Raw genomic sequence first — 23,450 nt, forward strand, 5'->3', positions numbered from 1 at the left:
ATAATTAGTAAGTCTGAGTTATACATCTCAAACACACTTGTTACTAAAGGTACCGCTTATTGTGATGGTGTACAAGTGTTAATGAGATTTCATTTGATATGTTAACTTCGCAACCGTACCGCTTATATTCTAGGAGTTATTGTATTCGTGCACCTTAAAATGGGGTGGATTGGTGTGGAAATAAAAATATGAGGAAAAGGGAAAAGATAAGAGAGAAAATGTAATGAACTGAGGTGGAAGTGGGATGGAATAGAAAGTTGATGAATAAGTAGTTTTTTTTCATATTTTAATCAAATAAAGATAGACAATTGAGTTATGTTGAGAAACGAGGGATTTGTTGTAGCTTTTTTTGTGTGGTAATCAACCCATTGCTAATATTTTCATCAAATATATTCAGATAATTTCTTAATTTGATGCACAAAAAATAGTACTAAAATCAATTATGAGATACTTAAATCAATATTTGATTTAAATGATAAAATTATTTAGAGTCTTGAAATTTTCTTTACGTTAATTTGTTTCTTTAAATATTTACCTTATAAAATACATTTTAAAGTCAAATAAAACACGTTCTTTAAAATTTATGAAAATTATTATTGTATCAATTCACTGTATACAGACATAAAAATAATTATTTTATGTCTTTCAATATAAATATTTACAAAACTAAATGTCAGTTAAATCTTCGAATTGCTATATTAGTATTTTAGTGTAAAAAAAGTATAAATGGGAAAGACTTTTTCCATTTACAAGCTAGCGTTAGAGTTTAAATTATAAATTTTGCTTGTATATATATTATAATTTTTTTATTACATTATGACAACCATATTATATATATATATATAGCAAGATATACTGTCAAATAAATTTAATTATTTTACAAAATGATATGCTAATATTTAGATAAAAAAATCAATTAAATATTATTTTTGACAATTTTAACATGACGTATAATAGAGTCAAAAGTATGAATATTAAAAATAGTTTTCAACTTTTTTTTTACATTTTTAATCAAACTTCTTTAGAATTTTCAAACTTTTAATCAAGAAAGAAATTCAATTTTGTCATTTTTTTGTCCGCTAATCATTATTATCAAAGTAAATATCACGTTTACGTAATTAAATTATCCTAACAATATGTTTTTAGTTAGAATTCATTCTGGATATGATTCATGAATTAAGGAAGGCCACTGGCACTATCTTACTAGGTGACATTCTTTTACTATTGTTATCTTGGTGCCGTTCTGTTACGACGCTTCAATTCCTTAAACAAATTAAATTAAAAATTAATTTTGTTATCTTAGCGCTGTTATGTTTGTTCTTTGTTTTCCCTACTTTCAGTTGTTTGATATTTGTTTCATCTTCGGGTTTTAACTAGAATTGAGCTGTCGTGATGTTGAAGTCTACTTTCCCGGTATGCTGGTATGTTGTTTTAATGCTTTTTTTAGCACTTTCTTTAAACCGTTTCATCCTTGTCCAATTTTTAATAGAAATGTTTTTGGTTGTATAATGCGAATGTTTGTTGATGAAAGTGTGCAAGGAGTGAGATTTAAGAATGTCTAGAGATCAGATTGGTTAGGGGACAGTAGGATTAACATTAAGACAAAATCTAAAATAACTAAATCTATATTCACAGTTAAAGATATGAACTCTTGGTTTCGATCCTGTTAGTAAGAAGTAAAATGAACCTGCTATAGAAGAGAAATTTGTGTTATATGATGGCTTTGTTCAAGATGGGGTTTGTGTCCAAGATAATAAACCCTCTGTAGAAAAAAGTATTCAAGCTTCCTATCCTTCTCACGCTAGGCAATATGGTAATAATTTAAATTTCTTTACTAAGGATCCGTTTGATAGAAAGGAAAGAATTACGATGGATTGAAATAAAAAGGTGAAAGTAAAAGGTGAGAAATAAGATGAAAATAAAAAGTATTGCTTGACGAACACTTATAGGTAAGGATCCTTAAAAGACTATAATAGAATGATTCGTAATGATTTTGATTGGAAAACTTATTGTGCAATTTGGACCCTAAAAGTAGTTATATAATATTTGTTCTATTCTATATTTAAGATTTGAAAGATATGAAAATATATCATAAATAATAGTAAAAATAACCCATGTATTGTTGAATAAATGAAAAGGTAGATCTCTGATGAATAAACTATATGATAAAGGAATAAGGATTAAATTTAATTAGTTGAGTACGTAGAACATACAATATAAAAAAAGGGATTTGAATTTTGATTTACCACATGGCAGGGAACCAACTTTTTCTATTTGACTCAACTCATTCATGTAGTTTGGAAAATCAACCAAAAATTGCCTAAAATGATTTTACCTTTGAGTCTCAACTTTCATCGCCTCTTTACGAGTTTTAGAATTTAAAATATGCAATTAACGAAAGAATAAGATTGCTTCCATGTTTTCAAGTAGGCAGTAACAAAAGAATAATCCAGTTAAGTACCTAAGCAAACAGTTAGGAACAATCAGTTGCTAACTTGTGTTACAAATGACAGCATTTCATATACTTAAAATCCTAAGTAGATTGGAATTTATATTTTATAATGCAGTTTGATGCCCGGATACTGTGAAAAATTGTTGGTTTCAATCAGATCAGATCTCTTTTCCAATCGCTCCACCTGGATTCAGTGGGAATTTAAATCTTCATAACTGCTCCCCAGTCTGCAGCCATAAAAGATGTTATTTCCTATAATCATAAGCTCATTGAAAATGATATAAGGATTGGTTCAGGAAACAAATACATACCAACATCTCATGGTCTCCCATTATTTCTTCTATCAACTCCTCCAGTGGTTTATTAGCACTGTTGGGAACAAGCGCCGCAAATGCAGCTGGTTTTAGTTCTGCATAACATAAACTCCAAACTGTAGTGAACATGTGAAATCTGCCAAGACTCAGAAAGATCAAGAAAGAAAGATTTCATCATCTTCAACAGATTCTAAGGGCATAATTCAGGATGTGGTCATATGTTTGCTACCAGTTTCAGGGAAAGAATCTATGAACATCATCATCTCCTCTCCACTTAAACCAGATAAGAAACATATCCGAGGAAGTGACTTGGCTATCTGCAAGGCACAAAATACTGAACATGCAGAGATTTGAATATAATTCAGAAGTTAAGGAAAATGGTTGTCATATGACTGAATGAAATATCAATATTTGTATATCACCTTACTCCTTCAGCAAAGATAAGTATTGTTTGTGAAATGCTGAAAGTGCCCAGGTGCATTAGAAGCATCTTTATTAAAACATATATTGCTGTAAGGTTCAAGATTCTTGTGCTCACAAAATTAGAGGTGAAAGGTGTGAATTCTATACATCTTTTATATTATAAAATCCTACAATATTGTCTACATAACAATTCATACAAAGAAATGATATATATATATATATATATATATATATATATATATATATATATATATATATATATATATGTATGTATGTATGAAACGCCAGGCTGCAACTACAATGGTTAATCTTATTGTTAACGCATTCTTTTCAGCTATTTATTATCACTATTAGTACAAATGAGTGGATTAAGAGAACAGATGTTAGATGAAAGTAATATCAATAGCCGCTCAAAACATTCTACCTTAACCTCTTCTAAACTGGGTTGGGTTGTATGCATTGCCTCCCAAAGCGAACGTGTAATCATGTCTTCAGTACAATAGATGACCTGAAACACAAAACATTCATTTTCACTGTTTTTGCAATGTCGCTTCCTTAATTGGTTGTGCTATGTGATTTACTCAAATTCCTAGTAATTTTTTTGATGGTGGTGTTTTCTAGGAAACATAATCTTGAAGCAATGGTCTGTTGAGAACTAAGAGATTGGGTCATCTATGTCAAAGAAGGCCGGCATGGATTCTATCAATTAGTTATGACTTGGAAACAATATTCGTCCTCATTCTGATTTGATGATGAAGCCCTCAAAATATACTTTACTTTCATTCTCAAATGACGCATTCTCTATGTTGTTTACTCAGATCTAATAAAACTAATAGGTATCAGGCCGAAGCTGAACACATGCAAAAGCCATCCTGTTATGCAGCATATGTAAGAAAAAGTTGTCTTTTACTAGTTATTGATCCATAATACTGTCCAACAAAAATACAGGCTAAAAATTGTTTTTTTTTTTTTTTATAAATATACTGTGTAAGCAAAGTTACAAGAGCAACTGGCTATTATTCATAATTTTGTAGATTTCTTGTGGACAACAGTATTACTCCTATAAGGAGTGATATCTTAGTCTAAAAGCAAGATATGTCTGGTGGAAACAATAATAAAATACACCCCCCCCTCTTTATTAGAGGATATTTACTCCAGACAAGAAATGAGACGTTACCTTCAGGAATTCACCATCCAACTCTTTCAAAAGCTGTTGAATCTGCTCAAGATCAGGATGCACATTATACTATTAAAGGCATATTTGGAAAGATTATTAAAAAAATATAAGGCCTAGACAGTTGAATGCTAATACATCTAAACTACAATATTTCAGCAAAAAGAAATTTAAAGTACAATATCACTGGATAATCATCATAAGCTGCTTGGCTATATTAGTATAGTAATTTACTGTAACATTAATTAACATTACAGGGTAACCTTCATGCTCTAATTGTAACATTCACAGGATTTTCAGTAGTAGTAAAAATGGCAAGAAAAGCTACCGTCGATAATCTGGGTTTGGGCCATCAAATTGAAAGCACAAACAATAATCAGACCAAAGGTTGGTTAGAAATTCGAGTACACCGAATGACCACTACTAATAGAAGGAGGGACAGAGGAGAGATCAAGCACAGGAAACAGCACAAGACATTGTAAATGCTTTGTTTTAAGGTAAAATCTTTTAAGGCATATGAAGCTACCACATTATTTCTTTACAAGGACTATTATATCCTATTTAACGGATCAAGGTAAGATCACCTTCAGAGCTTCATCTGCTTCAAAGCCCAACAACAATAAGGCCTGCAAAATGAAAGAAACTTTTGTGTTTGACTACATATGAACTCAGAGCAAAATTACCATGTTTCTGACCCTAGTCAAGATAGAATGAAATGAACATCCACAAAAACTCACCCAAATTAAATTTTCAAAGCTAATAACTATGAAGTGAAGACTAATATCAGCCATCTATGGAAGTGATGTGTCAAATTACAACAAGTGATAGAAAACATGTTATTCAATCATCAAAACTAACCATGACTTACAGGTGGACCATATATAGGATCCTCCTCATTCAAAGGAACAAATTTTGAGTCTTCAACCAACTCATTAGGAAGTCCTGCACCATGGAAAAAAATTATTTAAATAAAAGCAAGTAACACCCATGAATAATTTTTTTTTATTTCATTTTTATTTATAGAAATTTCACTAGTAAGCCCAGCAACTCCAAATCCAAATTTAGCATCACTTATGAATAGGTGGTGTTGACATACTGAAGTTGATTTGGAAAAATGGGTATGAAGATGATGATAAGATTGAAAAATTCACCTTCAGAGGATGCTCCATGAATGTAGTTGAACTTAGAAGAAGAAGAGTTGGAGTTGAAAGAGGAAGAATAAGACACTGAAACCGGAAAACATGAAGGAGGAGTCATTCGCCCGTGACAGCGCAACCACCAATTTGCTGAGAATCCAATGGCAGTAGCAGATGACATGATTTTGCTGCACCAATTCTCTGTTTTTCTTCTACTATGCAGATAATGATACGTTTGTATTGTTATAGTGATATGAAAATCACGTCATAAAATGATTGATGTACGTGTAAAAGGTTATAACGTGTAAAAGGGTTTTACTTAAAATCATCTTAACCTACATATAAATTAAAATCTAATAATAATAATAATAATAATAATAATAATAATAATAATAATAATCTATATTCTATATTAATAACAGGTTAAAAATATTTTTTGATCTATTATCTTATTATTAAACATTTATGAAAACCCTTTATTTTTTACTTTTTATCATATCATTAAAATCATTGCACTTAATATTATTTAAACAAATTAAAAATATATATTTCAATTAAAAAATATTATTTATTTGAATTAGATATAGTAATCGCTCATATCATGCAAAATTAATTATGTTAACATTTTCGTTATTTAATTTTAATTACAAAATTCTTAAATAGTTTGCCATTTACTATACATATATTTTTGGACATAAAATATTAACACTTCCAAACCACTGTACAATTTTTAAATTTTAAATAATTTAAACTAATATAAATTTATTTTGTATATTGAATTTAGATTAGTATACATAGTATATTAAAATTAATATGCTATTCTGTATAAAATATTTGATAGAATAGCATTTAGTTTTTTTTATCGGCATAAATAGTATTTTAGTAGGATGGGACACTTCATCTTAGATTTCTTTTTCGTTCTTTAACAAGCTGTCTTGACTCTTGACTAGGATGGTTATGTGTCGGTTTGATTCCGATTTGAGAAAAAAAAATATTAAATTAAATTTAAAGTGAATTTACTTGTTCTGTAAAAAAAAAAAAAGTGAATTAACTTGTGTTTAAAAACTTTTGCGACAAATAATAAAGCTTAATATAAACTTTTCAATTTTATCCATGAGAGTTACTTTTCCTAAAGTCAAAAGTGATCCAACGTTTATCTAAACGTGTAAAAATTGCAAAACCCCGGTGACGGTGAGAGGCTCTAAGTCTAAACGATTATAGAAAGAACCAATTCGGATACAAATAAACTATTAGTACTCTCGTGTGATGACTATGCCAAAGAAAGAAAGAAAATAAAAATCTGTGACTGAAGACTTAAAGAGAACTGAGCAGTGATTTGAGACTTAAGAGAACTCAACAAAAGAGTTGTTATACTCCACGTAAGGGTCTCTCACGCAACCAAGAATCTAAGCTTCTACATGACACATCTCAAGCCAAAATTAATTATGAAGTTTTCCATTTATGAATGTATAAGTAGCACTGATCAAAACATCTATTTAGGACATGGATATGAACTTGTACGTTTGCTGATGGAAGCAGATACAAATAGACTAGATATATGAATATAAAACAATGAAATTTGCTATTAGATAAATGGTGGAAAATATAACCATTAACCCTGAAGATTGTTTCTACATATAAAAGGATTTCAAGCTAATGTCTCCCTCTACAATCATGATCAGTGAGTGGACACCTACAAGAGCAATGGAATGCGTTGCAGATTAAAGGCTTTACACAGTTCTTGTTTCTGTTGCCATTTAACTAAAACTTTCAACAATTTAGTCAAAGAAGCCTTCATCTTCAAGCCAAATATCGACTAAGAAATCTACCATCTCCTGCATGAGTCACCAACCCATCAAATTTATTTCAGTACATGGTGGAAGTTTTTTGGCTTCTAATGAATAATTATAAAATGCTGTTATGTTGGAGTTCTTTGAAAGACAACAACATTAAAAATTCCCTCAGAATGTAGTATTAGGTAAAGCTACAATACAAGTGCACAAGTATAATTGTTGATGCAGGTGTAAATTGGTTAACAGAAACTGAGAAATTGAAGTATTGAATCACTCCAGAACAATCAAAACACTGATGTGGCAAGAAAAGGGTTAACTTAACTGTTAACACTAGTTCGTGCTTCAAGATTTATATTTTATAAGTAGATTTTTACATTATGAGATCCATATGAAAACATACATTTTCATGCATTAGATAGATTCTTTAAGGTAAGCATTTCAGAATCTTACAGGTAAGGGTATTGGCTCTGCAAAAGGTTCGTTAGTTGACAGCAGCTCTTCATATGATGTTGACCAGCTGAAATAAAAATGTTCAAAATTGTTAGTTTCCATAAGAAACTATGCCAAACGAATGCACATAACTGTTGAAAGCATATATGACAGGAATTTATGAACCAATTGGTAATAAATCACAGATTTAGCCGTGAAAAATATCCCTAAACTACAATCTCTCCTGAAAGATAATCAAACAAAAATACTAACAAAGATAAGCCATCATTTCATTTATGCTCCTAATTAAGTAATCTACAACTAATGTGGCAACTGAAAACATGCATGCATAAATTAATACTCAGTTTTCACCTTGGTTGTACCAAGAATTTGGCTCTTTTTGCCAAGTTGCATCAGACTTAATGATACCAGTGGATCAAGTCAGATTGCTTAAAATGGACCAATAAAACATTAAAATTGTAACATGAGAATTCACATGAAATCCAAACTTAGAATTTAAAGCCGACACTTTTTTTATTTGTTTTACCTTGGAAACTTTCATTTCTTTTTTTTTTTGTTTGTTTACAAATATATATATATATATATATATATATATATACATATATATATATATATATATATATATATATATATATATATATATATAATTTCTCTTCAATACTTGTTATAGATTTTCTTATTCTTAGAAACTTCACGAGTCATGGAAATTGTTTCTTCTAGAATTAGTATTACTAGTTATTGCATTCTAACAATGGGTGATACTGATATCAGTCAAATTCAATTGATTTTGAAGCTTACAACCACTTTAGTAATTTAATAATTATTACATATGTGGAATAGATATTTAAAATTTATGTACAAGTCATAGTTACCGTCAACTCATGAGTTAAAGTAAATAAAAATGAATAAACATGTGTGTGACTTATTAAAAGGATCATGCTTATAGACCAGAAAAAGGGATCATGATTAAATGAGTTCTTTTGATGCCAGAAACAGCACAGGCGATTTTAATTCATTGGACAGGATTGCTTATCAGGTGAGGAATAGGATTCAGCATAAAACTGATATAAAAGATAACAGGCAAGAGAACAATGATTTCACATGTCTTGAAGAATGGAGAAACTTCAGTTCTGCTCATAAGACTGTAACTATCTATAAGAAACTAGAAAAAATGTATGAAAAGAACCCTTCTAAACCATTATCTTATCTCATTTCTTGTTTTTTTTCTCATAAAAATCTAAGATAAAACACTTTCTAAACCTTTCATCAAGACTATAATAACAATGATTGATCCTACTGTGAATGACAAAAAGGGTGTTGGTTTTAGTTATACCTAATAATTGGATCCTTAGCTGTTCTTGGTGGATGTTGAGACTTATCACCAACCCATTTTTTTCTATCCTCATGCCAAGCAATTGCAGCTGCAAATATATTAATTCGTATAAGGTTTTAAATAACAGAAGAAAAATTAAATAATGAACAGAAAAATTATGATAAAGCTAGTATGATTTCATTCTTTGTTTCTCTAATTCTGTCAGCAAGTTAGATATTTGAAGCATATTCTCTCTGACTACATAATTGGACTCCTCAAATATATAGATCCAAAAGTTATTTACATTTGCTGAAAGTTTAAATAGGATATCATTACATGTCAAAAGTACCCACAGTACATTTTTCTTGAATTGATCTAGGAAGCGTTTGGAAAAGCTTATACAGAGCTCATTTGAGTCTACAAAAGTGACTGGTGATCTTTTCATGAGATTGTTTTAGCTTATTTCAACAAGTTTGTGAAACTTATCAAAATAATCTCTTTTGATCTTATTAAGTTTTAAAATCAAGCTAATGACTCAGCTCTTATTGAATAAATGCCTAACTAAGTTGCTTAACCAAACTGGCAAACACACTGTTAGTGTCCCAAAGAGCATTTTCTTGAGCTACTTCATTATCAGTTAACACAATTAGGTATATTCCAAAGCTTTTATTGATTATTAGAGCTTACAGTGACAAGCTCACCATGATTAACAAAAGTAGAAGTTTGCTTCAGATTTTGCTTTCCATTGGAATGAGAACTTCTGTGGGCCTTTTCTCTGGATCTCTTCACTTCATCTGCAGGTTTAGAATGCTTCAAAGTTTGTTTCTGATTTGAATGGGAACTTTCAGCACAGAACTCCATCATATCCAAATTAAATGACCATTCCCCACAATAATTATACAATAAATATTAATGCTTGTTTCCTTCTAAAGACTAGAAGTATCTCCAAGCTTCCTTACAATTATTGCTACTTGAATGTCACAGGATTCGAAAAGAACTGACGCTCATCTATCATTGTTGCTGCATGATGAGGAAACAGCTTCAAAAGGAAAAATATTGGCACAGTGTAATTTGTGTTTGTTGTGCAACACTAATTAATAAAACTGCCAAAAGGAAAAAATTCAACAAGGTTTGTACAATTGGAAATAAAAAAAAGGATGAAAAGTAAATTTCATGAATTATTCACAAATCACAACAACATTCATAAATGACCAGATGGCAGAATGTGGGGTCTCACAAGTTCAAACTCCAGGCTATAACAAATGCATGCTGACATTCATTTTTGGTTATTTTAGGTACAGGAATACTAACTCCTACAGTAAGAGCAACCTGAAATCTGAATTATAGTGAACGTAGCTATTACCCCACTTCCTGATACCGTATAAAAACTTGACACGTGCTAATGAGTCTGGATATAGAGAAATCCTCATTGTCAAAGCATATAATTTCACCTAGATCTATTAAATGGAGAGACCCTAATTATCTAAAACCCTACCATGCATTCCTCCAATATAATATCATCAAATGAAAATTTTAAACATTAATCCAGTCCACTCCCCTTCCAGATCTGAGATAAATACAGCAGGTGAAGGCTTATAAAAAAAATACAGCAGGTGAAGAACACAGATATGCTACTTCTAGATCTCAAATCTTCCTCACTTAAAACACCCAACATTGCTTTTTATATCAACAAAAAGGAAAAAGAATTTAAGACCAATCAAGAACCTTAGATTTTGTCTAATTCCCTCTCTGCAAATCATTTTTCACATCATCACAGTATACAGCTCAAGACCTCTGTCAGTTTCAAATGTATAATTAATATAACACAGTTTCATTCAGAAAGCAATAAAAAGTAGCAAGCAAGCATGCATGCAAAGAACATAAAAAAACCCAAAGCAAACAACAAATAGATTAAGAGATTCATAATAATTCCAAGTAAGAGACAAAACCCATCAACATTGGCCATCAGACCATCATCAATGAACAATGCATTCAGCAAAAGCAAATACAAAACCGAGATCTGAATCAGAGAACCGGCAAATGAAACTTGAGACAAAACATAAAAAAACTCTAAATTTCTCTGTAATGTCTTGATAAAAGAAGGAACTGGGCCATACCCTTATGGTGCTTTGAGTCACGGTAGGTGGTGGGTGGTGGCTGAGCAAAGAGATTAATTGCAACTGAAATAGAAACAAAGGATTTCAAGGTACGATTTTGAAACGTGGGTCTGAGTCATTACAAGCATTCAGTTGAAACAATAACTAAAATTGTCATTTTCTCAGCTTTCTACGTTTTCAATTTCTGCTTGTGGACGTGTATGTCTGTGGCGACTTGCCACCAGTTATATTTTTTATACCGGTTTGCTGATCTATTTTATTTTTGGCTTAATTAACTTTTTTCTACTTAGAATATATGTCATTTTTTTAAAAATTACTTCACATTCATTTTTTCCCCTCATATACCTGAAAAAATTACTTCACAGTCATGACATCCGTTAAATGATGACATGACTCACAGTTTCACGTCGTCACGTGTATTCACTTATCACGTCAGTGCTTCTTTTTATCATATTTTTCATTTTTTTAAATATTTAATAAATGAAATTTAAATGAAGTGCACTCCCTCATCTTCACTTTTTCTAAGGCGAAACCAATCCTCTACCTTACAGGCTTGTTTTCAACCCCGACATCATCGTCAGCAGCTCTGACATCATTTTCTACATCGTGGGTGACCCCTCCAATGTCTTCTCCATCCTCTCCGTGTAAGGTAGGCATTTGTTGATGGATGAAATAATGAACGCAAAGGGTGGGGCATTATCTTCGTCTTCATCATGTCTTATGATGGTTAAGTGCAAATGTGAGGTATTCGCTATTATATTCACGTTGTGTAGTATGAACCATTTAGGGAGAAGGCCTTGGAGATTTCCGCACTGGAATGTAAGAAAATGTCAACTTTGTCTTTTGTTTTGGATTTTACTCTATTTAATTGGTATTGTATTGTAGAAATCCAATTCTTATAGATTTTTTCAATGGGTTGATGATACTGAGGCTGGTGGCAATAATGTTTCCATAGAGAGGAGTGAGTTGATCTACTATGTTCATGAAAATGAAGAGTTGAAGCTGAAACTTGGTTCATTAATGGAGTAAGCTAAAGCAAATGCAAAAGAAATAACAGAATTCAAGAAAAAAATTGTTGCACAAGAAGAAGAATGTTGTGCATCCGCAACTAAAGTTGTGCACTTGAAGAATAAAATTGGAAGGAAAAAGAAAATTGTTGTTGTTGAAAGGAACATGGTCAAGGTGTTAGGTTTTGTAGTTGTAGTTCTATGGGTTTTCATTTTTTTACTAAGCATTGTAATTACAATGAATGTTGGTGATTATAAAATAAAATGAGTTGGAGCTAAAGTTGTTCATTTCTTTGGGTAGTTGTGTTTTAAAATTTCATAGGTTGGTAGGATGTAAAACTTGGTAAGTAATTATGTTATTTCATGTAGTTGGATGTTTCTAATGAAATTAATTTATGATCTGTTAATGTGATCTTTTGTACTGGCTTAATAAGGTAAACAAAGTTAGGTCTTTGAAGCAAAAAGAAATTGAGGTAGTCGAGGCAATTATACAAAAATGGTTTGTTTTGCAGGTACCTTTTTTGGAATAGATAAATAATTATAGGTATTAAAATGAAAATGTTTCATTTTACAAGTACTTAGATATTTAAAAAATTAATTTGGGGTAGTAAAGTTAATAATTATTAAATTGTTTACTTGCAATAAAATGAAGATTTCATTCATGGACTTAATGTGGCAATATAAATATAAGAGAACAAATACCAATATAATGATAATTGTGGTCTACAAATAAATAATGCATGTAGTTTAAAATTAACACATTCATTATCGTTGTGTGCCTATTTGTAGGTAGGTCCTCACCTGCAGCTTGATTTGCATCCTCACCTGCACCTTGATTTGCATCTTGAGTTGCACCTTCACCTGCACCTTGATTTGCATCCTGAGCTCCATTAAGTTCCACATTTTCTTCTTCAAGTACTGTTGGAGGTGGCAATGGACACCTCCTCGAATTATGACCTATTGCCCGACATCTAGTGCCTTTATATGCAACTGGATCCCTTGTTAGTCTAGTCCTGTTAGGGTCCTCATCAGGCTCTCTCCTTCTCAATTTCTTTGGTCTACTAAGACCCTTTTTGTATTTTAGTGGTTGAATGTCATCTGGCCATATATCCATACCATTGATTGATACCACCTTATGGCCATAACAAACACCATATATTTCCCTTGAGTAATATTTATTCACATAATCCACTACCTTAAAATTTTTGAATTGTATAGCAGCCACTGCATGTTTGCAAGGCATTCCAACCAACAAAAAAATCTTAATAATTTTTACAACATATACAACAATCCAAGAGTATAATTTTTTTACCTTCCGTTGATCACTAATAAACACCCATTTGTTGGTTTCAACACTACCAATATCCTCAAATAGCAAATTTAGAAACCATCTTCATGTTTCCTTAGTCTCTGTTTCTACAACAACAAAGGAAATTGGCATGTACTGGTCATTGGGATCTCTACCAACAACAATCAGCAGTTGTCCTCCAAACTTTGACTTCAGATGGCATCCATCAACACCAATCAAGGGTCTGCAGGCCTTTTTGAATGCAAATTTTGGGCCTTCTAAGCACATATAAAAACTACCAAATCTTGGTAGCATTTCAATGGATGGTCTCTCCACTCAAATCAAACATGAATTATTTGGGCATTTATCCTTTAGTTCAGCAGCGTATGACTAGAGTTGGGAATACTGTTGAACAAAATCACCATCAACAACCTATTTCGCTAGTTGTTTGGCCCTCCATGCCCTGGAGCATGCTATTCCAATTGAGTAGTTAGTCCTTATGTCATCAATAATGTCCTTTATAGACATGTCAACATATGTTCCAGGTAGACTTAGCACTTTTATTGCTAAATACCCTAGCACAAGTGTGTTTAGGCTGTAAGGTATTAAGCCTATATGTGTCAGTCTGACCTACCTTACTCATATATACCAAATAGTCAGTGCAACGCTTACACCTTGCTCTTGCTCGTCTCTTATCATTCAAATCAAACTTGATTTCTCTCCCAATTAAATTAAAACATTGTATTCCAGTATAGCTTCTTTGAACTCCTTCAAAAAAGCAAACTCCAATCCCAACCTCCATTTAAATTCCTTACAAAGCAACTCGAGGTTGAAGCTTTCATACTTTTTCTTCAAAACATCTTCACCTAAATCATCACTGCATAACTGTTCATTAACATAACCATCTTCAATATCTTCTTCAGGCAAATTGGGTGGCACCAAAAAACTTCCACTTACATTCAATAAATTATGTTCAGCCTTCTTACTCCTACCAGCAGGCTTGTTTCCTACTCCATCACCCTTGCTACCCCTATCTGTAGGCTTTTTACCCCTACCAGCATCCTGCTTACCCCTACCACTAGGCTTTTTTACCTCCACCATCAACCATCTTGCCATCAACATCTTTGTTGACCTGCCTAAAATGTGCATCACTCTGCACTTCACTTGGTAGGTTTAAGTTTTCATCTATGTTGAAGTAATCATCATATACTTCAATTACTTCAACATGTACATGTTGCCTGCTAGGTATATCATCATTTTTATCAACAAAAACACTAACACAAGTATCATCACTTTAATCACCATCCTCCTTCACATTACCCACCTCTTTTAAAAGTCTTCCTCTTTATTCATTTATTTTTCATTCCACCAATTTTTGGAACAGGTAGATGAAAATCATCATCTATATCAATTGCCCTTTCCTCCTCAGACTCATCTAACTTTACATTCTTCAGTGATTCTGAACTACTATCTTCAGAAAAATTGTCATCCACAACCCCCTTATTACCACCAGCACATTCCACAAACAACTCCACTTCACAACTGTTAATAATCGCATAATTAGACAGCTCCAATGCATAACTGTCCATGGTTATCTCATTGTAATAACCATCACCACCTTTCCACCATAGCCTCATTGGTTGATCACCGTATCCAAATTCTTCTTTTAAAATTCCAATTGCTTCAAAGAATGACCACTTGTTAGCATCTATATCAATGACACTTACGAAATTACTAGTCCCAACATATTGCATCATAGGGTGTCTTTCAAAGAAACCACCATGATGCATTTTCAATTTGAAATTGATGCCTACAACACATATAAAAACAATGTTTAACTCCATTAAAACCTAATCAAACCCGATTAAACCATAAACTAACCTTACACAAAACCCAAAATCATTTGGTGTGAGAAACTTCCAAAAATCGAAAAAAACAAAAATGCAATTTTAAAATTTTTGGAGGACCACAAAAAGTAGAAGGTCATGGGAGACAAAGGGACCACTAACAAATAAAAAGCAAATAAACAATACCATAAAACAACATTACCTGGTACAATTTGAAGACGACTCCTCTTTCGTTTTTGAAGACAACAGGGACCACTAAACAACACCAATGCCACAACACGTACACGTGAACGTACGTCAATGAAGATGAAAAATCAACTCACGTTTCTGAAAGAAAACCACTAACAAATGGAGCATTATGATGAAACCACTCCGCGAGCCATGTTGTCACTTAACGGATGCCGCTTAATAGTAGGTGCTAAAATGAAACGTAATTTTTTTTCAGGTATCTAGGAAAAAAAATGAATATGAGAGATTCATGATAAATTCTCACCATGTTTTCTAAATTTTTGACATAGTTGTTCTTTTAGTTTCACATTATCATTATTTTGTAAATTTGATTCTTATTTTTTTTTAATTTAATTTCTTATTATTTAAATTATATAATTTTGATATATTTATTAACTTGATATTTACCATTAAGCAGAAATACAGAGTATTAAATTAATAAATAAACTAAAAAAAGAAAAATTCGCAAAATTACAATAACATAAGGAAAAAAGTGAAATTAAGCCTACTTTTTTTTCTTTGCATTACTCATTTTCTTGCATGCTTTTATCTCCTGTTTTATTTCTCTCTTAAATTACAAAATTTATTATAAATAATTAGAACTATCCCTTTTGATTTGCTTTTGTTTTCATTTGCTAGAGTATGGATAAACGTTGCTGTTGTACAACACTTGTACGTGTAATACCAATATGACTACAATACCCACCACCAAACCAGTCACAACAGCAATGTGGACAAGAATAAAAACGATATTTGAGGGGCTTTTAGTCATTTGAGGTCATAATGAGGCAACTATTTCACAGCTTGTAAGAGCCACACACGTTTCATGTCTTTACATTTTTAGAAGTAAAAACAAATATATTGAAAATGACAATTTATATTACTTTAATATTTCTGAATTTGTGTGTATTTAATATAATTTGAGTTTATCAGTTTTATAAAAAAATAATTTTAATTTATTCTTTAAATTTATTAATTTCTCTATAATTTAGTCACTAAATTTAATAATATCTTCACAAAACTAGTTTTTAAATTTATATAACAAAACATATTTTATTTGGGAATTAATAAATTTAGAAATTATATTATATAAGGTAAAATTTTGAAGAAGAAAAATCAACATACATTATTTTATGTGACCCTCAACTTATCAATTACTAAAATTATTGCATCAGAAAAGTTAGCAAAATCCTTATTGATTTTTCAAAAAAAAAAAATCTTAAAAAGATTTTAAGAATTTAAAATATTCAAAATCTTGATGTTCAAGTGAGAGGGTTAATAGGAAAAGAATCAAATTAATATTAATATATTGATACAATTAAGCCTTAAGGAGCCAGATATGTTCAAGTGACCACAGAAGAAAATGCAACCAAGAGTGTTTTGTTTATCGTACAAGTGATTATGAGAAAAGCTGCATCTAGTAGTTACTAACAATATGAGAAACCAACAAATCATAAAGGAGTCAAGAAAGATGATATAGCTTTCTCAGTAAATTAAAGAGTGTTCCCATTCACAGATTGACAAATTAACATACACATTGGGGCTTGTGTCATTAGATACATGTCTGACAGTCCAACTCTTGTATGTGTCTAGGCCTTGCTTGGGTACTCTTACTCACCATAAGGTTCCTTCGTTAATAAATTTAGGTTTAAATGCATTTTATTCCTTGTAATGGAATGTTTTTTCGCTTTTTGTCCTTAAATTATTTTTTTAGTTCTTCTAAATTATTTTTGTTTTATTTTTAATCTTTAAAGTACTTTAGATAATATTTTTAACAGTAAAAAAAATATTATAAGAATGAAAAATAAAATAAACATAATTTATAAAAATTTAAAAGAAATTACATGAACTAAAAGAAAAAAAATATTAAATTACAAATATTAAAAAAAATATTTAAGGCATAAATTTATTTTCTTCTTTTTTTTTAATTTTTAAGAAAATATTTTTGCATTATTTAAAATTCCTAATTACTGATGATATGTACAAGTACAATATCTAATTCAAGAACGTGGATATCGGTTGCATTCTCCACCGGAGCAACTATTGAAGACCACTGACATAGAGCGTGGTGAAAATTAGTTGTTCTCGTCGTATTATAACTATTATTATGGTTCAGTTAGATTTTTACTAAAATATTATTTTAATAAAATTTATATATTTTTCCATCATTTATATTAAATTACATTAAAAAATTTGTCAAAATTTTATCTATTTTAAATCAAACATATTTTAAAAATTAATCTGAAAAAAAATATTGTATAAGTTTTGTATACATAAACATGAAATTCAAGTATTATACTCATGCATATTGTTACAAGAAATAATCGAATTTGCAACAATTTTTTGTATCAACAATTAAGTTGTTGACAAAGATAGATATTTAGTAACACATTTCATTGTCGTTAGGATAAAATTTACCTTTTGACAACATAAGTATCTTGAGTAAAACTATGCTTATCCCAATAACAAAACTTGTTGCCATCAATATTGTTGCGAAAAATGTTTTTCTATGCCAATGTGTTTATTGTCGTTGAAAAAAGTACAATTTAATGCTAACAACATTCAGAGTCACTAAAAAAGTTATTTTTCTATGACAATACATGTGCTGTTGTTGGGTGAAACTTATTAGTATTAGTGGAAAAACTGGATTGGATTTTGGTTCTATGTTGGGAATTTTTTGGACTTTCCCATACTTGTATAGTTACATGCATACCTTGTGCTTTTTGTATTTTTGTCAATTAAAAAAATGTCTACATATATTTGGTTTCAGACTTGGGTACCAAAATCTGTTTGGGAGGTTGATAGGCATTATCTCCTTGTGTGTTGTATTGTTTGGGATTAGGCTATATATTAATAAGTCTGGATGGTTAAAGGGGCAAAGCTTTAGTTCTTTGACGCTTGTATTTTTTATTTTATTTTAAATAGTATCATATCTTAAAGTTCTTGGTATATTCATGGGAGAATAGGTAATAATGGGTAGTTGAGCTTTATGTTCTTAGTGTTGGTTAGGCAAGGGACATTGACTGTATTGAAATATTTTGTGTTCTTTTAATTATCAGTAAATGTTTTTAAAACAAGGTACTTGTACTACTAAAATACAACTTTACTTTGCTAATAAAAAAATCAAACTAACTGACATTTTTTTAATAGGCAAGGGACATAAAGAAGGCTCTGGATGTTTTCTTATGTTCAACTTGATCCTGAAAATGGAAAAGCTTAGAGTACAATAGTATTTTCTTGTATAGAGTTATTTCTTTATTGTATTAAAAATAGGAAACAACTTAGTTTCTTTTAGTGTATTTATGGTTTTTATTTTGAATCTTCATACATTTTACTATTTAAAGACACATTTTCTATTTTGGTCTCAATTTATCAATTATATACATGTTAGTTTTTATTCGTGAAAACTACAACTTAAAATTTTACTCATTATAATAATTTATGATATTTTTTTAACAACAATATTGTCATTTGTGTTTAAATAATATATAATTATCATTCAAATAAAATTTAATATTTATATTAAATTTTGCAACGATATAGAAGGTTAATAAATGACTATTTATATATGGCAGCAACTTTTGTTAAGAAAAAATATAACAGTAATTAATTTCGATAACAAAAGATTTTATTTTAATAACTTTAGTTGTCGCGAAAAGCTAGATACCATACCATAGATTGTTAAGAACTATAATTGATGACAAATAATTTTTTTGGTAACGACAATAGTCATTAAGACATGTAAAATACAACAATAACTTCAATGGTAGTTACAAATTACTTATGGCAACAACAATTGAACAACAATGGGATAAAATGATAGGCATAAGTACTATAAACGATATATAATGTCGCTGCATAAAACTTTTAGCAAGAAACCTTTTCACAGCCGACTTGCAATGAAAATTTTTTAAATTTTGTCACAACGACATTTTAGATATCTCAACAATAAATGCTGCTCCAAATAGCCTTTTTTTTTTCTTGTAGTGGTTTGATTTGTATTCAAAAACACAAAGCCTCTTTTTTTCTTTTGTAGACAAATTGTAAATCAAACTAAATCAATCAGTTTTGAAAAAAAAATCATCTAAATAAATAAAAAAAATCAACTTAATTCGATTTTTATTTTTATTTTATATCTGAATTTAAACACCCCTATCGACATCATTGGTATGGATTGGAGGTCGATCTTTTACCATCGTTGTTTATCCACCGTAACATTTTGCACACCATCTTAAAATTACACCTTTCCATCAGTTACCAATATTCCAAAATTTGTAACCTGCAGAAAATGTCATAGCTCTTTAACACGATTTGCTCTATTTTCATCCTGGAAAGATCTTATTATGTATAGCTAGTGCACCTTATACACCATTTCTGCAACATAAAATACTATATCTTCACGCTACAGAACATGTGCAAGTCAAAGAGGAGATGCAAACTTATAAAAACTCACACAAGACTTATTGTACCAAAATATTATCCCGAATTAATTAAATTAACAACAACCGTGACATAAGCGAAATAGCTATATCACCTTGTGTTGGTTCATGTTAATTCGGTAAGATCTTTTGGTACATACATGATATACATCACCTAGAATGAAAAATTATATATTTAGATTTGCTAAAGTGCATAACAGAAGTAGCTAGTAGCTAGCTAATAGGAAGCATAATTCTTTGTAGGTGTTTGTGGTTGAGCCACCATGGCAGCAGAAACCATAGTGTTTATTCCACACATGCCATGACCTCTGCAGAGCTTGTAATAGCCATCTTCTCCCCATTTCTTCCCCCATGAATTCTTGATGATCCAGTATGGTTTGTTGCCAAGCCTGAGAATTGAGAAGCCTTTTGCACCGTATCCCACAAGTAACACACCATGGTTCAGCCTTTTCTTGCTGCATATGAGAGGGCATGAGACACCACCAATGTATGTTTGCATGAAAATTGCATTCACGCCCACTGCACATTAAAGTTCATGAATAATGTTAATTTATACAAAAAACAAAAACAAAAACATTGGGACATTCATTATTAATTAGGGAAAGGGGACTTACTAGCAAGTGGACCATTTTTGACTAAATATGCGGCAATTTGGTTCTCATCTACAGGGATATTGGTAAAATTTGTGATCCTAACTGTTATTTTCTCAGGATCAAACTTGCATTCACCTCTCTCCCCAGTGTAGGGATATGAAGACTCCTCCTCCAACCCACCAGACTCGAGCAAATAATTGTAGGCATTTGTCATAAGACCTCCATTACAGCCATTGTCACATGAAGTCTTTTCTGTTATTTCACACTTTGAAAAATAAACTGAACAGGAAGAAATCGGGAAAAAGTATTAACAAGAATAGAAAATGCAAAATTGATCTATGTAAAGAAAAATCGAAATGAATCAGGATGCATAGAGTTTGGGAAATTTATTTATATTTTTTTTCTATGAATTTAACAGCAACATACCTTATTGTCACAGTCAAGGAGCTGTTGTTCACTGAGACTGACGAGCTTTCCGGTGGCAAGAAAATTGGCTCCTTCTATAGATCCTGTGGTGCTGAAAGCCCAGCATGACCCACATCTACCCTGTATCCAAATTATTATGCACAAAACTAAACATCCCAACCATTTTTTTAAAATAGTATGAAAAATTCATAAGGCAGTCGAATTACATTCTTCTCATAATTAATTAGCTAGGGAAATAATTGAATTTTAATTTTTTTTTCTATACCTTTTCCTCTTACATCTCTCTTCCTTCTACCTATATATCTAGGTTACACTCTTATTATTAATTAGGTGCAAGAGCATGACAAACATTACCGAGAACAATATTTTCATTTAGAAAAAGAAAAATTGTTATTACCTAGCTGACGCCATCACGTCAATAAATATAAATGTTTTAAAAGACCGGTGATGAAAGGACAAAATTTAAGCTGCAATTCTTTTAGAGTTTAATGCTTATATTATGATTAGATGACTTGTAAAAAATTTATACTATTGCATAACCTTTTTTCTCATTCTTTTAAGAGCTTTTAGTTTATTTTTATGAACTGGGATTAAAACTTAAAAACGACTTTAACATAATACAGAAAATAGTGCATGCAACTCTTATCACGACGTGTACGATAATTTAAGGATCCTTAAAGATAACTACCTATGGATAATAAGTTCATGATCTTTTACCATAAGTAAGTTCAAGGCCGACTCAACATATTTTTGGTAACTTAATTTAAGGTGGGATCTTACAAAATAATTAGGAACCTCAGAAAAATAAAAGTGTTTTTTCTGATAGAATTCCAACTCCATTCACCAACGAAAAAATACACCTTAATAATCACCGCACGCATTAAATGAATAAATAATTAAAAAAACTATATATAAATATTAAAATTGAATGACTTTTTGGAGCCTAATTCATGAACTTGGACGGCCTTAGTCTTGTACCAGCCAGAATACCATAAAAATCATAACAAGATCAATTTTAAATTTGTTAAAACTTAAAAGTGCGATTAAAAAATAAAAATCACAGCAACCATTGAACGAAGTTAAGCTCTTAACATAACTCATGCTGATATGCATGCACCTGTATCTTAACTTCGGTGACAGCTCCTTTCTCTCTCCAATCAAAATTCTCCGGCAGTCCCTCAACCTCCAAAGGCGGCGCCACACCGCCGGCGGTATTAGTCGACGGAGCCGGTGTAGAGCTTCTCAAACTCGACCTCGGTGAGATCGGAGAACTGCGTGACACCGTGGACGGCGGTGGGGTCCAGCGCCTGGTGCTCCGCCGCTCTGAGCATGTTCTGGGAGAAAATCCCCAAACGGCGCAAGTACTCCTCTCTTGTGGAGTAGCTCCTCCCGTAATTCTCCATGAAAACCTTGAACTTCTTCTCCGTGCGCAGAAGCTCGTTGTCCCCGACTTTTAACTTTCTCGCTATGTCGTGAACCGTGGTGCTCTCGTGAGCAGAGGATAGGGTTAGAGCGAAGAGGAAGAGTGAAACACGTGCTAAGCACGTGATGGAATGGTCTCGCTTTGCCTCCATTTCTGTGCTTGCTAGCTACCTCTTTCTGCTACTGCTTTCACTCTTCTTCTTCTTCCTCGCTTTTAATGGCGTTTTCTTGTATGTTACGATTGTAATGACCATTCTAGCCTTCGAGAGGTGCGGTAGGATACTACAAATGGCGGTGTAGCAGCGGGGTTTGACTGTAAATTCCACGTGCATGGTTAGGTGGCAGCATGTAATAGTGAAGCTCAACATGCAACGTCACACGAGGGTTGAGTACGGATGAAAGACTATATATACTGCTTCTTTTTTAAAATATATGAAAATAAATATAAGATTATTAGTTATTTGGAATTTTAATTAGAGATCTAAGCACAAATTACTATAAGATGAAGGTGTAAAATAATTTTATACGTGCATAACTTATTTTTCCTTTTAATTATTTATTTAAAAATACGTAAAATTAAGTAATACTACCATGAGAATTTAACTTTTTGCTTTACTCGTATAGTATTTTTATAACCATTAAAGCGAGGGTTTTTTATTACTCCCCAATACAACTGCAATGTATCTCTACAAATTTTAATTTTTGAGCCGGTTGCAAAACTAATCCTCACATAAAATCAATTAAAGTTAGGGAATGAAGATTTAAAAAATAAATAATATTAACTTCGAAGAGTGTATTTCAAGATGATGACCTCAATGTAACTTCCTTCTTATTTCTTCTTTTACATGAATCCAAGGACATGTCCCCAGTAATATTCTTATTCAATAAATTTGTCTTGCAAACAAAATACTTGGAAATTTCTCAAAAAAACTTAAACTGTTCAATGCAGAGTCTGTGAAAAGTTTATGTTATTATATACATGTCTGAATACGGAATTTGACAATGGCTAAGTTTAGTGAGAACATATGC

General features: G+C 31.3%; 2 protein-coding genes and 1 pseudogene across 6 annotated transcripts; all 3 read right to left on the bottom strand.

Moving 5' to 3' along the window:
- Positions 1 to 2,391: 2,391 nt before the first annotated feature.
- LOC100779576 (uncharacterized) lies at positions 2,392 to 5,753 on the bottom strand. Of its 2 annotated transcripts, none has more exons than XM_003556200.5 (8): positions 5,515 to 5,751; positions 5,232 to 5,305; positions 4,948 to 4,989; positions 4,367 to 4,408; positions 3,614 to 3,697; positions 2,996 to 3,083; positions 2,764 to 2,861; positions 2,392 to 2,679 (listed from the first exon to the last, which is right to left on the bottom strand). In XM_003556200.5, exons 1-8 carry the CDS (start codon positions 5,678 to 5,680, stop codon positions 2,662 to 2,664), a joined length of 612 nt encoding a protein of 203 aa, XP_003556248.1. In that variant the 5' UTR covers positions 5,681 to 5,751; the 3' UTR covers positions 2,392 to 2,661. The 2 variants fall into 2 exon arrangements, 1 of the variants encoding a protein (XP_003556248.1); XR_420389.4 differs by having other exon boundaries at positions 2,628 to 2,679; positions 2,764 to 2,902; positions 5,515 to 5,753.
- Positions 5,754 to 6,930: 1,177 nt separating this feature from the next.
- On the bottom strand, positions 6,931 to 11,385 carry LOC100306573 (uncharacterized). Of its 4 annotated transcripts, none has more exons than XM_041013384.1 (5): positions 11,172 to 11,385; positions 9,742 to 10,074; positions 9,076 to 9,163; positions 7,743 to 7,809; positions 6,931 to 7,334 (listed from the first exon to the last, which is right to left on the bottom strand). In XM_041013384.1, the coding sequence occupies exons 2-5, from the start codon at positions 9,916 to 9,918 to the stop codon at positions 7,325 to 7,327; spliced, it is 342 nt and encodes a 113-aa protein (XP_040869318.1). In that variant the 5' UTR covers positions 9,919 to 10,074; positions 11,172 to 11,385; the 3' UTR covers positions 6,931 to 7,324. The 4 variants fall into 4 exon arrangements, with proteins under 4 accessions (XP_040869318.1, XP_006606269.1, XP_025983344.1 ...); XM_006606206.4 differs by having other exon boundaries at positions 9,756 to 10,074; positions 11,172 to 11,382; XM_026127559.2 differs by having other exon boundaries at positions 9,756 to 10,093; positions 11,172 to 11,382.
- An 8,475-nt stretch (positions 11,386 to 19,860) lies between these two features.
- On the bottom strand, positions 19,861 to 22,621 carry LOC100780116 (probable cysteine protease RD19D; annotated as a pseudogene).
- Between the last annotated feature and the right edge of the window lie 829 nt (positions 22,622 to 23,450).

The sequence above is a fragment of the Glycine max genome, chromosome 20 (assembly GCF_000004515.6).
Source record: "Glycine max cultivar Williams 82 chromosome 20, Glycine_max_v4.0, whole genome shotgun sequence".
NCBI lineage: Eukaryota > Viridiplantae > Streptophyta > Magnoliopsida > Fabales > Fabaceae > Glycine > Glycine max.